The following is an 18,242-nucleotide window of genomic DNA, read 5'->3' on the forward strand; positions in this document are numbered from 1 at the left end:
CCGTCCATTTTCCGTCACTAACAACCATCTGGCAACTTATTAGCACCTCAATGCGTCTATAGTAGCACCATTTAACAGAGTCAAGTTGAATAAAATTAAATCAGAGTAGACCTGCTCTGTATAATTTCCCTACTATCAGTAGACCCACGTTCTGTGAATACTGTCGTTTTAAATGCGCTATGCATTTACCAAGTCCCCAAACTTGTGAGTTACCTTTCAGAAGAAGAAAAGAAGAGGAAGAAGATCAGGTGATACAGAAATTAATTTCACAGCTACCCTAAAGTTTGAAATCCTCTGAAAATAAGTAGCCTACTTGGAATATTACACATTCAAAGAACGCGGCAAGAAAATATTTTCATATAATAATAATAATAACAACAACAACTCATACAATTACTACTGAATCATAAGCCAATTAAAAAGATTCTTTGAATGTCTATAATTTCATTTAGTTTATTAGACAAAATATATGATTTAGACAAAATCCGTCAACGCTCTATTTACAATTTTAAATCACTGAATTTACAGAAAGAAAAGCACAATCACAAAAGAGACGAAATACCAAATGCCCCAGGGGAAAACAAAACAAGAGTCTGTGATAATGTACAACAATAAAGGAAATCAACCCACAGTTTTTTAATCAAATTACGTCAGTTGTTCAGTAATCGACTGAATGCTACAGTGAGGAAGGTTATTTTTCAAAGTGTCCTTTTTATTAATACGTCCAGTCCCTTTTTCCCCCAGATAAAATGTCTTGATCAGGCCGAAGACAGAGCCGTAAGAACTCGCTGCGTTGCTTGCTGATTCCTGGGACTGAAGAACAGAAAGTAAAAAAAAAGTTAAAATTTAAGAAGCTTCTCAAATGTATCTATATATCTGCAAAATATTCACCTCTTTCCAAAACATATCGGCCTATTACTTCACAAGTGTAACTCTTGCTTTAAATCGACTCAGTTACAACTTAGTGTATTATTATGGCATTGTGATTTTTTAACCGATATGCTGAGAACAAAATATCCACGTTTACTTTCGTGAGTTCACAGACTATTCATGATATCGCTCATTAAAAAAAAAAATTGGCAAAATTTAAGTTATTATTTATGGCAAGACAATATCTCCTGCACTACCATCAGCAATACAATCCGCAGTAACATATATTATAATAATAATAATTATTATTATACACTAATCATTACATTTCTGTAGGTAGTACTATAGGTAGTACTGTGGCACTTCAGTGGGGAAAAAAACCCATTCAGCTAGACCTGTCCCCTGGGTTTACTGCCTGAGTCTTTAATTCGGCAAAAAAAAAAAAAAAAAAAAAACATAGCACAGGCCTCGGTTTTACCCAGTCACTGGATAAGTAGATACTCTCTAGGGGGAAGAAATTAGGGAAGGGGGTGGCGTATTAAAAAAGAAAGAAAAAAGAAAAAAAACCTTGGCTGCCACTACTTTTTTTTAATCAGGAATCTAGCTTGACAACTCCGGGAAGAAATAGTTTTGACTTTCTCTATCCCTGGAGGAGTAAATGTACGATTTAACTTAAACATGTTACCATATGTGGGGTAATCAGCCATACTAACCACCTTGAGTCTTTGTCACGTGACAAAAGTTCCCCCTAACACTATTCACAAAGTTCAAAAAATGAAAAAAATCTTTGAAATTACAAGCGACAAAGTACTTGTCATACGGTTCATATATTTCAGTAGCTCTTAATAAAACTATTTTTAATGAAAACACAGTATTGAAGAAAGTGGTACAATATAATAAAACTCAATTTACCTGTCATGAACGGGTCGAAATGATGACTGTAATGGCTGTGACGGAGATTCGGTCCTTTGGACGTGTTCTCGCTCTAAAATGAATAAATAAAATAATAAATTAGTAATAGCAGACTGCATGCGCACACTGATTTGATTAATGTCAAATACAGCGTCCACGTTGACGTAAAGACTGGTTTTAAAAAGGTATCATCCTTTATTTCCTTTATGACACTTATTTTTTTGACCATCTCTATTTCTCTCTCGCTTTGTGTGCGCGCGTATGTGAGTGCGTATTATGTGTTTACAGACAAACATATGGTTGGAGAGATAGAAAAATAATCTCGCAGTGTATTCTTATATTCACCTGTATAGTTTCCAATATTATAGTTTGCAACAATTAGGACTTTTGTATACCTATATGTTTTGGACTTAGTTCCTCTGAAGATTTCTCACTGCCGAGTGCTGATACCGACGACACAACCACCGAGGTGGGCTGCTGAAGTGCATGTAGGTGGTGATTGTGGTGGTGCTGATTTACTCCAAGAAAAGACCTCACGTTCAACAAGGAGTTTTGGCCGAGGAAAGCGCCATTTGTCCAGTTGTGGAACTTCCCAATCTGGCACGTGTACAGTCCATGGCTTGGAAGAAAGGCCGGGTGCTGGATCTGGGGCGAAGTGTGATTAACAGGAGCGGAGGGTGACGTAGGTTTCTGAGAACTATCTGGACTTGTTGCAGTCTCTGCTAAGGACCATATTTTGGGTTTACTGTTTACTGGCAGTTGAAAACTACCTTGCCCACTAGGAGAAAGTACTCTTGTGTTGTTGTTGCTATCAGACGGTTCTTTACTAATAGAAATAAGGTTTTTTGATTTGTCAAAAGCGTCGTGTGCTTGAATAGCCAGCGTACGTCTTTTTTCCATATCGTCCAGCTCTCCCCGATCCCTGCTCTCTGATTTCTCCTCGTCATCCTCGTTGCTCTGATCTCCATCGTTGTCATCGATCTTGTCAATGTCTATGCTCTCCAAGTCAATTTCTTCTTCGTCTTCATTTTTCTCTGCATCACCCTCATTATCGCTTCCAAATATATTGCCATCTTCGTCTTCCTTACTCCTCGCTCCCCAAGTCACCTTGTTCTCCTTCTTGAGTCTCCTCCTGGCATTTGCGAACCAGGTGGAGACCTGTGTGAGTGTCATCTTTGTTATGATGGCCAACATGATCTTCTCTCCTTTGGTGGGATATGGGTTCTTCCTGTGTTCGTTAAGCCAGGCCTTCAGCGTACTGGTGCTCTCCCTTGTGGCATTTTTAGGTCTGGCAGGGTCTCCGTATTGGAACTGCCCGTACGGGTAAAAAGCTGGAGATGTATGGGCGGCAAAACTAGCTGGATGAACGCCTGGGCTGTCTTTAAGGTCATATTGGGAACCCTAACGAGTGAAAAAAAGAAAGACAGAAAAAGAGTTAGTATTGTGAAATATGTTCTATAAATGTTTTGAATGAACAATAGTATGTTGAATAATATGTACTTATAAGTCTGAGTCAGTGCTATATGGTAAATATGAAGGCCTCTAGTGACAACCCTATAAACTTTACCCGCTCGGCTGTCTTTATGCAGGAAACATTTAGACATTAAACCTGTGCAAAAATATAATATCTTCTGCATTATACTCAAAGTAAAAAAAAAATGTATCTATATATAGATTCATAACTAGTATAGTTGACGTTTTTTATATATCGTGTATGTATTAAAATATTGAGCAATTATGCAACTCGTGAACTGTGGCATTAAATCTTTGTTTTGTAAACAATTTTTTATGTATTACCTAATGCATCACATTGCCCAAAATAAATTCGGAAAGCTTATGCAAAAAAAAAGAGTGACTAAGTCATAAAAGTTTATTATTATTGTTATTATTATTATTATTATTATACAATGACAACGTAATAAGGCCTCAACGACGGTTAAATGATTCATTATTAATGTAATTATCATAATTATTCGTAGGCTACTTAAACCATTCATGTGAACAAAAGTATATATAAATCAAACATTTAGAAGTAGAAAATATGTAGCTCATTCATATAAATAGCAGTATTTAAAAATGAGAATGAACTTCGTTTGTGTGTGTGTGTGTGTGTGTGTGTGTGCGTGCGTGCGTGGATACATATGTGTTTGAATTTGTGCGCGCGCGGCCGTATACAACTTTCAATTAAACGGTAATATTAATTAATAAATGTGCAAACTAAAAATAAGGTACTTTAGCACAACCGACGGCTGCCAGTCTGACACGGGGCCTATTTGTTGTCATTTTAAGGAGTGTTCTCTTAATTTAGGATATGGATTTAGAGTAACGAACAATGTATTTGTATAAAATGTATAAATGTATATAGGCCTACAGTGTTATTGCATGATTATCGTGTGGTTTTCTTGGTTCAGGAATTACTGTTTAAAATTGCTATATAGCAATATTACATCTTCTTCTCGGTGAATGCTCATGTTTTGCTGGCGTGCAGCACAGTACACACGGGCCTGCAATACTATAGTAAAAATAAATAGAAATAAACTGATCAGGTCTAATCTTTCTCTACGAAAAACATTTTCTTGACAATCACAATACACTGATTGAATTTATTTATGAATCTACGCTATATAGGACTGACAGAAACGTGTTTTGAATAAAAATGGACAAAGTTCTCCCATTATAACTCTACAGCAATATTTTCATTATTTTAAATAAAGAAACGTTATAAAACGTTAATGGATTTGGTTTATATGGATTAAAACACAAGACGAATATACTACTGCATTTATAAAATCCTATTTAAAGTTAACTTTGCAAGGAAGTCGCTTCCAAGTTGCTCAGTGTCGAGAACACTCGGGATCAACAATAAGTGCATTTTCGATCCGTCTCTTTAGCTCGCTATAATAAATAATTGCAAAGTAAATATTGGTCTGATTGCATATCACAATAACACAAGATTTCAAATGAAAAAAATAACACTCCTTACCATCTGAGAGAAGAGAGCCAAGTCCGCGCTGGTGTAAGGTAGAAAGGCGCTGTAGTTGTGGGCTGCGTACGGGTTTGCATACATGCCCAACACCGATGTAACCGCGGCAGCTGTGGCGGACGGATTTGCTGCGATTTCAGAGCTTGCTCCCCGGGCAGAGGCAGTCAATACCCCCGGCCGATCTCCTCCGTACACCGCCTGGGTGGAGTTTAAATACTGAGGGTAGCCCAACTGGGGAAATGACATCTCCTACACCAAATCTTACGCAAAGTCGAAGCGAAAAAAGGAGAAAGAAAAACCAAGTGAAACAGAATGCGTTCGAGCAGCGGGTCGCAGGGAAAGAATGGATTTTGTTCTCCTTAAATCTCAGCCTCTCTCTTTTTGCAAGCAGTCCGTTGGATGTGATCAGATCAGCAATTGCGCTCCAACTGATGTGCCTGCCCTAGGTCTTGGGCTGATCTCTCAGATACAATTTGAAGTTGATGCGTTGATTGGCATGCTACTTGAGCAGTAAGCCCCTCCCAGTCGGAGCATGTGGTTTTAGCATTGGCTGAGGCCACTTTTTGTGTGTTTGGTGTATTGTATGTTAAAGTTTAAGCATTAGATTCTATTTACCTAAGCACTGCCTGTTGTATGACAAACTGTCCACACAATTTTGCAGTTGTCCAACACTGAAACAATAAACTTGATAATTGCATGACGCCTATTTTCGGATAATCTAGATTTTAAGGTATGGGTGAATATAAAACCAACAATGAAAACCAGTCTAAAACAACAACGACAAAACATCGTCATCATCAACAAGAATAATTATTGCACTTTATCTAAAAAAAAAGCAACATAATTTTATATGTGTGCTAAACTTCTGGACTACTATATGTACGTTGTAATCATCAATCAGAATGTCCACCAGCTTATACCTGTAGGCCTAATTGTTATCATATATCCCTGCATATGTGTATACACTTATGACACGTACTTTAGTGGGACGTATTCATATACTAATCAACACTTCCATTATATTTTATAAAATTATTTTGTAATTTTGACAGAAATAGCATATAGGCCTACCATAAGCTTCCCATGATCCCTACGTTTGGATTCGTATTACCTGATAAAGATAAAGTGTGTCACTGGCATTACAATTCATATTAATATACACACGTATTATTGCATTATAGCTTTAAAAAATGATTCTGAAAAGAACTGGATTGCTTACCACTCACCAAATTAACAACGAATAAACTAAATAAAGAAACAAACGTCAATAGTTGTGATTAATTTATCATGTATATGCTATATTATTTCTTATTCCTTAATGTAGCCTACATTGTTTTGGAGACGTGTTACCAATTTATGTGTGTATGTGTGTGTTCGTGTGTGCATGTGTGTGTTGTGTGTATGTGTGTGTGTGTGAGCGAGTGAGAGAGAGAGAGAGATGGGGGGGGGGGGGGGGGGGGGGGGGGGGGCAGGATGACATAGTTAGAGGGATGTTAAATGTACTATGTTAAACTGTGTATTTAACTGTGCTAAATACCCAATCTAATGTTTGTTAAGAATTTACATAGAATCCACGATGCAACCGTGCATAAACAAAGACCGTCGTATAAATCAGTTAAACCCAAAGAAACCCCGTGGTTACAGAATGCGCGTCCTGAGCAACCTGTGGTCTAACGTTCTGATTTCAGATCTCTGTGGTTCAGCAGTTTCAAGACAATGCTCTTGCAAATCCTAGCACCAAATCGCTCCAAACAGTTTCCATTTGCATTGTGAAAGACCTACTATTGTGAAAACATTTTTAAAGCACCAACCATTGTTGCAACGGGATCTATGATGCACGTATTCAAAAAAAAAAAAAAAAAAAAAAAAAAGGGGATTTCAAACGTCAAATTCCCCACATGATCACAACTACCCTACTCCAATCCAGAGCCTTCCCTATGGTGTTGGTGGCCCTAAACAAAATTATTGGGGTGAATACTGTACAGTTTAAATATGCTCAAAAAAAAAAAAAAAAAACAACAACTTTTGGTTAGTTATTCTGACAATTTTATTTTAACATTTTTGTGAAACATTAAATCGAAAACTAATTGACATCTTGACATTATTTGAGATTATAATTAGTATGTGAATCACGAATGAATTATATTTATGCTATAAAATAACGAGCAACTATTACATGGCTACAGACACGATATTTTTAATAAGGAAAAATAAAAATACGTAACCAAGACTTCCTTTGCATAATTGTAGGCCTCGAAAATCGCATCTGTCCTATTTATAACTATGCGTTTTATATTTGGTTAGTTGCATATCATTAATAAAATGCAATATAATTAATACAATGCATTTCATAGACCCCTAGCTCAGAGCAAGATAAATGACTACATGCAGTTTTAAAAGTACTGAGAAACAGACTATATGGGGGTCGCTGTTCTTACGGTTTTAAATCATCTAACTGGAAGTCGCGGTTGTTGAAAGGATATTGTAGATTTAATACTTAACTGCTAAGATGAAGTCACTGATTTTGATCTGCTCCAGATGGTTGAGAGTGGATATTGCAGCGCGAGGATCAGTTCAAAATATCTGAGGGCACTGATGATAATCAGCTGAACACATCAGAAAGAAGGAGGAATGGCAATCGTGATAACCTGGTGGAAATGTGCAGGGCTAGAGATGGTGATGATAACAGACTGAAAATATCTCGAAATAGGGATGACAGAGACGTTGAAAGAAGACACCTTAAAGTGAACGAATCTCATGGGTGAAATAAAATAGTTAAAAAATTTGGGGAAAAAAATAGGCTATAGAAATCAAAAGTAAAAAGCATTCGAATGGCATTTAGCAATTACACTGCATTTCCATTCGCCTAGTTGTTAGAGCGAACTTTTAATTTTAGTTTTATTTTAACGAGCTGGTGGATGTCGTGCGCAACACAGCATTGTTAGTTTTTTTTATTTATTTAAATACTCAGGTATTGTTATTAAATATGGTGCTCCGTTCAATGTAAATAAACAGCACATACCAATACGAATTTAAGAGTCTTTAAATAATTTCACGCTATGAATTAATCTCTGATATTTATGATCCCTTCGATCATTTGGAATTACTAAAAAAATAATAATATGGGGGGGGGGGGGGGGGGGGGGGGGGGGTGGGCTGGTTGGACTTGGCTAAACAACGCCACGTGCTTTATAGGCTACGGTCACTGAACGGCGGTCAGCGAAGTTAATTGATTTATGGGGCTTGTTAAACTGTCGTTATTAATCCGTCCCTTCAGCTCCGATGGTGAGGAACAGAATAACTTACTCTAGGAAACCCAAAGATCTGGTATTTGGCTGACAATCAAACTATAGAATGGGCATCTTTTATATCATTATACTCGGTTTGTTTAGAGCAAAATGTACTCCTCATCTGCAGATGTACAAGCGCACAAACATACAAGCGCAAATTAGTTACATGGATGTATGCAATAACATGGATTTTTTTCCTTTGTTCAACTTATTACATATGTACTAAAATTATTTTTTCCAGTCCTTTCCATCACATACATTCCTACAACACCGTATTCATAATATCCATACATTTGGCAACACACATTTGGTGGCCAGTGCATCGCTGCCAACTGTCATTCATTCATTCATTCATTCACTCATTCATTCATTCATCAGTTCGTTCAACCCGTCATTAATTCGTTTAGTCATTTGTTCTTGGAGTCCATTTATTTAGCTTCTGTTCCTGAAGGGGGGGAATTTTGCATTTTTTAATTACGTTGTGTTTAGCTTTCACCCTCGCTTAATCAATGCCATCCTAAAGCAATGTAATGTAAATGCTTATAGTACAGGTGTAGCTGCGAGCTCTGCAACACTACGAAATGCATGTTATACAAATGGAAGCGCAGAATGCCATTCAACCAGACTGTCAACTTTAAAGAGCCAAGAGGAAGGAGATCAAAGCAGGGAGTGGGAGTCTCTTCTCTCCCTAGATTATAGCCTTTACGGTTTGAACTCCTAATGCTATTTAAAGGAACCAGGACACATCACACATCCTTAGTTACTTGGTGGAATCCTTGGTGCCAATCACCACTAGGAAGTACTCTCCAGTCAGTGAAGGTTTCAACCACCATACCCCACTCTAGCCCATTTCACGCAGCCAAACTGACTGGCCATCTCACTTAATCAAAATAGGAATCTTTCAATTTGTGTCGAACATGATATAAATAAATAAATAAATAAATAAAAGTGAATGTAATTTTAAATTGTTGTTGTGTATCTGAATTGAACTAGAAATGTCCCCCAAAAAAGTAAATCGATGGATTTACTTAAACTTATAGACTGTGGTTGCACGCAATATTATTAAATATATGTGACTTCAATTGATGAATTACTTGTGACAGATTACCCAAAATTTCCCTTGTTAATCAAACTTTTATTTATTACGTATGTTCAGATCATTTTTAAGTAACACAAAACTAATTTCTGTAAATTAGTTCAGCATAATTCATTTAAGTGTAAAAACATTAATTTATACATGTAGCAAACACTTAATATTGTGTGCAACCATTGTCTATAAGTAATTTAAAGACTAGATTGATCCTGGAAAGGCTATCAATCCAGCACAGGCCACACACTATTCACTCACACACACACATACCTACAGGCAACTTAGAGTCTTCATTTACTGTAGCTTAGCCCGTATGAATTTGGACTGTGGGAGAAAACCGGACTACCCAGAGGAAACACATACAGACAACATGCAATCTCCACCTAGAAAGGCCAGGATTGGAATTTTAGACCTTTTTGCTGTAAGGTGACAGCAAGTACTTACTTAAATTACACTTCAGCTCAATAAAATTCGTGTATTTAAATGTGCAAATTACATTTGTCACCACAAAAGTAACTGTTTTGACAGACAAACTGAATGAAATTTCTATAATAAACCACCGGCTTGTGAGGAAAAAGTGCTGGTTACAAAAAAGTTTTCAGGGCTGGCACTTCAGTGAAGAGGAAATGGTGTTCCTTTTCAAATCACTTTTTCCTTAACCCAAGTAGCATCAAAGAAATCACAATCCTTGTACTGCCACATTCACATCACTAGAAAACACAACATAAATTGAACAATGTTGTATATATAAACTTCCATTCAAATTTGCCTATTCAATATACAAAATCATCAAACTGTAGTTTAAAAGGCAAACACTTTGGTTGGACTGCAGTATCCTTAGCTGAACTGCATTACAACTGGAACAGCTATCCAAATCTGTGAAATGAGGATGAGTTGTTCCAATTATAATGCAGTTCTGTGGTCTTATAAGTTTAAACCTGAGGTTTAAACTCCAGTACACACTGCAGTTGACCCTTTAATTTCTGCCTGCTTTGTTCACACATTAAAATAATTAATGGTAAAAGACCAATAATTCTTTAAGAATATAGCTTATTAATTTCATTTTTAATTTCATTTATAAGTGATGAAATTCATAAAATTGTCTTACTCCATAATTACCAAAATAATGCCATTGTTTATTTTTTTGTTTTGTTTACATTTGAGATCAAAATATTAGCTTCAAATAATGTCTTTCATGTCTTGAGTGGTTGCACGACTCAAAATATGAAAATAATAACAAAAACTGTCCATCAATATAAGTACCTTAATGTGGCTGAAATTTAAGAAGCAAATAATCTAAATTTAGACCAGTAATTTGTATTTGTAAATTTGCAGGATGGCTTTAGATATTCCTCCCTATGTCTGCAGGGCTTCAGAAGCAAGGCAAGAGCCTTGTTCTGTGTCTTCTTCTCCCAGTAGAAAATGACCACCATACATTACACATGTGCGATTGAGCACATCTTTGAATGCACTTAATGGGTCAGTGTTGCTAAGTTAAGTAGCTTACTAGTGACTCAACACAATTTCAGTAAATTTCATTAGAGAAAACCTTTTTGAGCGTATAAACTACACCACTTTTATGGGTGCAGGAAAAAATATATAAACAGAAAAAGTACTGCTGTTTCATTTTATTCAGTGCAGAAAATACAAAATTGAGTAATGCAAACAAAAAAAAGCACTCAAAAACGAATCACTGGATTTATGGGCAGTGGTTGCACACAGTATCATTAAGTATACATAACTTCAACTGATTAAGTAGCCTACTTGTACAAGTACTTCAAATAATCAGCTGAAATCATATGATTTATAGTAGTATTATAACACAGCTTTGTTGAATGTTTGTTTCTGATTGGTCACTTCATCAGTAATTCTGAGGTCAAAATCTGTGCAATGACCACGGCAATGGGTAATGTCTTCGCGTCAGGGGATTCTTCACCTCCACATAGGTCATTATTCCCCAACCACCTCATTGTGGATTATCCTTTACATACTGTATAGCCAGCGTAAGTCATACAGTAATAACTGTAATAACAATTAGATTTACTAGGCAATATAAATGCGAATGATAGCAAATTTATTGATTTCTTAACAGTGAAAAAGGTCAAATTGACTGCTGTGGCTCTTTGTCCTATGGAGTCATATGAAAATAATTCAAAGCGGTCTGTTTCCCATAGCTGCAGCCATTAAACATAAATATTTGACTGCAGAATGCCTGAAGTGTCAGGCATCAGAATCAAGCAATGCAAGGAAAGTCATATCCACACATAGTAATCTCATCCAAGGTGCTAATTCACACTTAGCTGAACAACTATCTGCAAGAACGCTATTGATAAATACAAAGTACTGTAACAAACCTAGAACCACCTGCAAGTGGTCACCACCAATGCTGGATTGTTTTGAAGTAGTGTGAAGCTGCCACCACCTTATTTTCAACTGGTCTGGTCCAGCATCAGAACTCAGAGTTCAAAAGCCCTATAGCAACCACTCTAAGCTATCTTACTATAAAAGTTCCCCTCGCTATCTATCCGTTGTCGTCGCAAGGCAAACCCTAAAGGGTCCCAAGAGACTCCAAGCACCCCAACAATTCCCTTAGGACTTCTACTCCTCTCCAAAGGACACAGAAATACCCCAACCCAACAATATCAGCTCCACCATGCAACTTCCCGGATCTGCTTTAAAAGTTCCCTAGAGTCCCAGACAGAAACTGCAACGATCAACAGGTGTTAACACTTTGTCATAAATCACTTAATCAAAGGGACATGCTATGCAAAGCAGAGTGACATGCAATGCAAAAATTCACCACAGTACTACTGTAACGCTTACACTGTTAAGGTACAGTCACAAATCCTCCGACAAGTAGCGACCTCGCAATTGCCTCCATTATGAGGCAGCTGCCTCCACCTGTGTGGCTGGGCCTTGAATTCTCCACCATTGCACTTTCTGCACTGTGATCCCATCTCCATTTATAATGTCAAAAACCAAGTTAGGTAGCTAGCTTGATAATTTAGGCCCATCACTCAGAAAGAGAACAGGCCATCAATGCTGTCTCTCCATCCAACATAACATAATTCCTCAGTGTCTCATCTCCGGTAATTTTTTGGACATCATCTTCTTTTACTCTGTGGGGGTCTCTGTATAACAAGTGCAGTAACTTCTCCATGGTGAAACCAAAATGTATAACAATACCCTTTAATAAAACCTTAGAATGTACACTTTAACCACACATTAACTGTTTGATTACAAATCAAACATTGTGGAGTACAGAGCCAAACCAAGAAAAAATATGTCTTTGTCCAAACCATTATGGGGGCACTGTATGTCAGAAATGTCCTTTGGTAGTGCTTGATTTGGTAGTGCTTGTGAAGTGATCAATCCATCTGTCCCTTTGCTTATCAGTTGTGGTGGGTGCTTTCCCCAACTTAGGACTGGCTGGTTTATCGGAGGCATTTTGCTTGCTGGATACTTTGTTGTTTAGCACAGGTCTTTAATATTTCTCTTCTGATTCTTTTCTGTTCAAGTAGTCCACAAAGCTTTTCTTGTTCCTATGTAATCTATGGGCATTTTTCTTGAGTTCAACTGTTGCTCAATGTGGCGTGGCTTGCTTTTGTAACCGGGAGCCTCTGAAGTGTTTCTGTAGACACCATGTTTTTATGTTGGATGGTCCTCTTGTCCTACAGCCCCCTCCCATACACATGTTTTTTTGCCCACAGCTACAATTCTATGAGTTCCATGTTGTCCTTTAACACATGGAAAACCTGGAATCTATTTGAAAAGAAAACTAGTACTCCTTAGCAATACCCCTTTCCTGAAAAAGATCCACTTCATAGCATGCTCTTGTTCCCTTAGGCATTGTACCACATTTCAGCCAGACTTTGAATGTTGTGAGCAACAGGTGATGGTCAGTGGCTGCATCAGCTCCTCTCATCACTTGCACAACTTGTAGATTTTTTTGTCAATTTTGACAGTCAGCCTGCCTTTCTGTGCTCCAGAGTTCTCCACATTGCCTTGTGTATGTGCAAACATGCTTTCTCCTCTTACCAGTACACACCTATCCGCAAACAGGTCTCCATTCCCATTCATCTTACCTAGTCCATGTCTCTCCCCATTATTTTTTGGGACTGGTGTTGCTGTTTCCTACCGTGAAGTCCCCCATGAGGACAAAATGTCTTTTGTCCTTGACTTTTTTTGCACTGCTTGGAGCTGGCTATAAAATTCCTCTTCTGTCCATTCATTTTCATTATTTGAAGGGGCATAGCACTGTATTATGCTCACTTTGATATTTTCATGTTTGGTGTTCAGCCTGGCTATCAGGATCCTTGGACTCACAGCCTCCAAGCTGATGAGAGGCCTTACTGCCTCTTTTGGTTTCATAGCCGCCCCATCTATGTGATGCACATTCTGGTTCTTATAGCCTGAATAGGTTCTCCGGATGTTAATTTCAGTCTGCAACCATCATGTATCCCTCATCTCTAACAGTTGTAATCTTTAATAATGTTAAAAACAACATATTCATTAATAAGTTACTTGTTTAACCAAGCATCCTTCTGAGGGCCTTTGCATAGCCATATCAGGGCACATTCTATCGCATTAGTCACAATGTTCTTGAGACTTTATGCCAACAAAAATGGTTTTACAACAAAAATTTATTTTGCAACGGCTAAGTCTAAACGGAAGACTCGCCATTTGGAGGCCTTGGAAGAAGCCACTCGTCTGAGTGTATATTCTGAGGAAAACAATGAAAACAGCTTTGAATCCACAGCAGAGGGCTTGTTCATTGAAATACTTGATCCCATTTTATATCAGTGAGCATCTAAATACATTCTCAAATATTTTTATTATTATTCAGTACTGTTATAAATAAGGACAAGGCATACTGAATATTAATAAAAATATTTTGAGAACTGAGAATATTTTGAGGGGGGTGGGGTATTTGATGAAAACTTCAATCAGTGGACCTCAATCAATGGATTAGTAAACTAATGTATTTATTTTCTACAATCTTCCAGACCTGCTGCTGCCAGAGGTTGCAAGGAGAGGAAGGTGGAGAGGGGGGAGAGAAGGAGCTAGAGAGGGAGGGGTAGGGTGACAGGCAGTGAGAAAGCAAGCTACTTATAAGCATGCGTCTTCTACGAGCATATGGTATACAATATATAGAATTTTACACTTCTAAAGACCCATAATATCATTTAGTCCTTTAGGAGTCTCCAAATTACATTTTTGGAAATCTGCCTAGACATAGCCCCCCCCCCCCCCCCCCAAAAAAAAAAACAAACAATGCAGAATGCTAATTTTTGTGGGCATTGTCATCAAATTTGAACCAGAATTTGTCCAGCATATTGGCTGTGGCTGTACTGTGTTTCTAAGCCCACCAGGCATAGATACAAGCATTTGTATCTAACCCCAAAAAATAAAACTTTTAGGTGAGCTTCTGTTACTTTGCTTCAGTAATATTTAGAGTCATTCTGGCTCTTGGAAAACAAACTCCCCAGGGCTACCTTTCAGATGAGACCAGGATTAAAAGTGTTTAAGAATAGTAATCCTTTTATTTTTCATTTTCAGGCTTGTGTTAAAAAACGGGGTGCTACCGAAGGGGTTAATATAATTTTATTTGATTTAGTTAATATATTTATTGTGAGTTCAAGCAACACAGTTGCTGGAACCATAGTGTGTTTCTTCTGGCTTCTATTATTTTTTATTTACTTTTCATTTGACAAATTGTCCACCACATTTCTAAAATGGCTATAAAATCCACAGGATTTTAAAAAATAATTTTTAATAATTTAAGTAAATTCCAACAAAATATTTAACAAAGCAATGTGATTTTTTTTTTAATCAAATAATCATTTCTTTTCATGAAATAGTCATTTTCAGACAAAATTACTTACTGGACTTATAGCCACTTAATAGCCATTTATTTAGGCATGGGCAACTCAAAATAATCACTGCAGTGGTATTCATCAATTCTATTGAGACAGTGTAACTTTTTTATTGTTGTCACATTTACACTGACTTCTTTTTTAGAGAGTACAGCCCCAATAGGCCTAAATGTGACACAACTGCAACCAATTGAAAATACAAACTTTGACCTATTGACCTATTTGACATTCAGCCATGAATCTTCCCCTCCTCACAAGGAACACATTTGCCTCAATGACCCCAAACATGCAGCATTTTGGATCTCCCACCATTTCAGAATTTCTATGATTTTCAATCTTTTGAAAAACACTAAAAATCTCCTCATGAACTGCAAGTCCAATTGAGGTGATGTTTTATCGTCATACATGTCTGACCTTTCTCTAAAAAAAAAACTTTTTCAAAAAGTCAAAAGATGGCTCAATTGTAAGCTAAATGCAAATTGACCCATATTTGGCATATCCATTCAAATTACTATAATTAATTACACACTGAATCAATTGGCTTGAACCAAATTGCTGAATGGTAGGTCTCACCTATCTGAAAAAGTCAACACTTGAATGGTGTCAGTATCATACAACTAGAGCTATTTGAACCTTGCACCTTTCAGCCAGAACAGGCAATACTTAAAAATCATCTTCTCATGAGGTGTAAATGAAATGACTTGCCATTTCTGATATACTGCAGAACAGTGTCTACAGTAAAAGTAAAAGTTGTTGCTTCAAGAAGCATGACGGAGACAAGCTTATAAATTGCATACATTTATTTCCCAGTTCCCATTAAAATGGCAATTTATTCAGCTACACGATAACTCTGCTAACATAAATATAAGAATGCCTTTGAGCCAAATGAAAGGGATAATTGGTAACTATGGTAATGGTAAATGGTAATTCCTCTTTACTTTGAAGTCTTTACTTATACTTGCGTTTAAACTGTCATTTCCTCAGTAATACAGGCTGTTAAGGCATATATCTGCAAAACTATAGGCCAACTGTGAAATGTATTATTGAACTGTAGAACAAAACTTTAAAACAGAGGTGCCTAATATTATCCAAAAGGGGCAGGTGTGGGTGCACATTTTTGTTTTAGTCCAGCAATAAGATACCTAATTCTACATACCAAGGTCTTGATTGGAGACCATGATTAACTTATTAGTTGAATCTGGTGTTGTAGTGCTGGGTTATAACAAAAACCTACACATCACAATGGCCATTTTTGGATAAGACTGGGCACTCTTGCTCTAAAAATAAAAGTTGTACAGTACCAAGTGTACCAAGTGTTTATTAGCTTTATATTTGCTGATTCTTGGACCGGAAACTTGTATCCCTTAAATCCTACTTATATTTTTGTTTGTTTTTCTTTGGTTCCTTATTTATAACTGTTAAAAATGATAACTCTGATTACATGTCTTCCAGTACAATTAATGAATTAATTAATTGATAGATTTATTATGATATTTAATATTTCAAGAATGCTTTTGTAGTTGAAATTTTCATTTGGCTACTGAAAATGGCCTACATAGAATTTGGGCGCCCTTTTTTAGGGGCAGTTGGGAGTTCTTCACTGTATAACGGTCCAGTTGAATTATGCATTTCAGGTCATCCACTGAAGTTAATGACGTATATACTCTTAAGTTTTCCTACTGCTGGGAATGTTGAGATTATTAATAACACTTCTCATAACTTGAGGGACATGCACACTAATATACAATACATGCAATAACTGATTTTAAGTGAGGTCCAGAGGTGGGTAACCCGGCTTCAAAGAGTAAAAAGACTGACCATGTATTTGCTCCATCACCATGCACTAAACCAGCTGATTCTAATTAGCATAACTCTTCAGCATGATAGGAGAACTAATTATTGTAATCAGCTGGTTTAGGTCATGTTGGTGGAGCAAATACATGGTCAGTCTTTTTACTCTTTGAAGCCGGGTTACCCACCTCTGGTGAGGTCAAATATCTGTGGTACACAAATTATGCTTGTGAAAATAAAGCCAATTTCTGACAGAATCTAGAGAAATTTGACACCAAGGAACGTACTGTTCATTCTCCAAAAAACCCCAAAAAACCTAACATCATATTAAAATATCTTTTATTATTTGCATCTTGTATGGAAAATGCAAATGGAAGGTATGCACCCCACCCAGGCAAAAGAACCAGGGAATAATAAAAGATGTCTCTGTTCTAAATGTAAAAAAAGGTAAAGTATCCAATACACACTCCACAAGCGGTGTTATGTGTTACGAAACGAGGGTTCCTTACTTGAACCCTACCCTAACCATGAAAATTAATTTTTTGCTACTGAACTGCAGTCGGGTCGGGGAAGACAGTTAAATCCAGGCTTCAAGGGGCTCACTACTAAGCAGTGTCCTCACTACTGAGCATTACATTTGGTCAAATATTATTAAATTCAGCAACACAAGATTAATTAATGGTAATGCCTCTTTGACTCATGAAGACAAAAAAAGTAAGGTTAACCTTGCTTGAACTTATTTCTCACATACAGTACAGGCCAAAAAAAATTTTTTGAACCCTTAGGTAGAGGAAAATTTAATGAATATATGCACATTTATTGAATAACAAACTAAAGTGTAAGCAAAGAAAAAAATATTGTGGCAAGGTTATCCCCCATGAGAAGTTGCAAAGAAGCTTAAAATTTCCAGGTGCAGAGTTCAGTACACACTCCACAGAAGGTTCCGGCAGATGGGTAGTAATGTTAACAGGAATAAACCAGGAGCATCAAGTGGCAGCAGACAAACATCTTGTGTTGTCCAGCAAGAGAAACCATCATAAAACTACACCACAAGTACAGGAAGAGCTAATTCATACCATCAAATTAAACATCCAGTTCCAATTGAAGGTGCAATGGTTTTTTACCTAGCTCGATGTCCCTATTTTGTTGATTGTCTTCAAGTGAGGTTTGGAGGTTAGTTTTGTTTTTGTCTATGAAATATCTTAGAGATCTCACCTGGACAGATATTTTCATTCCCAAAAAGAAGAAATGACCAGGAAAAAGAAGACATCAGCCAGGTCAAAATGCAAAAATATTATCAGCGGCTGCCTTTCAAGCTTAATTTAATCAGTTCTACGTCATGAAATAAAAAAAAAAAAAATGTCGTTAGCTAAACTCATTTTCCATGCTAACTGCAGGCTAGTGTTAACACAGCTAATAACAACTCAATA

General features: G+C 36.9%; 1 protein-coding gene across 2 annotated transcripts; it reads right to left on the bottom strand.

Moving 5' to 3' along the window:
• Positions 1-424: 424 nt before the first annotated feature.
• irx1a (iroquois homeobox 1a) lies at positions 425-5,353 on the bottom strand. 2 transcript variants are annotated; one of them, XM_035408625.1, is made up of 4 exons: positions 4,766-5,353; positions 2,320-3,183; positions 1,783-1,855; positions 425-813 (listed from the first exon to the last, which is right to left on the bottom strand). In XM_035408625.1, exons 1-4 carry the CDS (start codon positions 5,009-5,011, stop codon positions 716-718), a joined length of 1,281 nt encoding a protein of 426 aa, XP_035264516.1. In that variant the 5' UTR covers positions 5,012-5,353; the 3' UTR covers positions 425-715. The 2 variants fall into 2 exon arrangements, with proteins under 2 accessions (XP_035264516.1, XP_035264507.1); XM_035408616.1 differs by having other exon boundaries at positions 2,178-3,183; positions 4,766-5,341.
• Between the last annotated feature and the right edge of the window lie 12,889 nt (positions 5,354-18,242).

The sequence above is a fragment of the Anguilla anguilla genome, chromosome 1, assembly GCF_013347855.1.
Source record: "Anguilla anguilla isolate fAngAng1 chromosome 1, fAngAng1.pri, whole genome shotgun sequence".
NCBI lineage: Eukaryota > Metazoa > Chordata > Actinopteri > Anguilliformes > Anguillidae > Anguilla > Anguilla anguilla.

Excerpts from the sequence above, each read along its gene's own strand:
- irx1a (XM_035408616.1), bottom strand. The coding sequence starts at position 5,011 with ATGTCATTTCCCCAGTTGGGCTACCCTCAGTATTTAAACTCCACCCAG. Across the intron at positions 3,184-4,765 it reads TGGCTCTCTTCTCTCAGATG|GGTTCCCAATATGACCTTAA; the intron begins GTAAGGAGTGTT and ends TTCACTCGTTAG. Across the intron at positions 814-1,782 it reads TTTCGACCCGTTCATGACAG|TCCCAGGAATCAGCAAGCAA; the intron begins GTAAATTGAGTT and ends TCTGTTCTTCAG.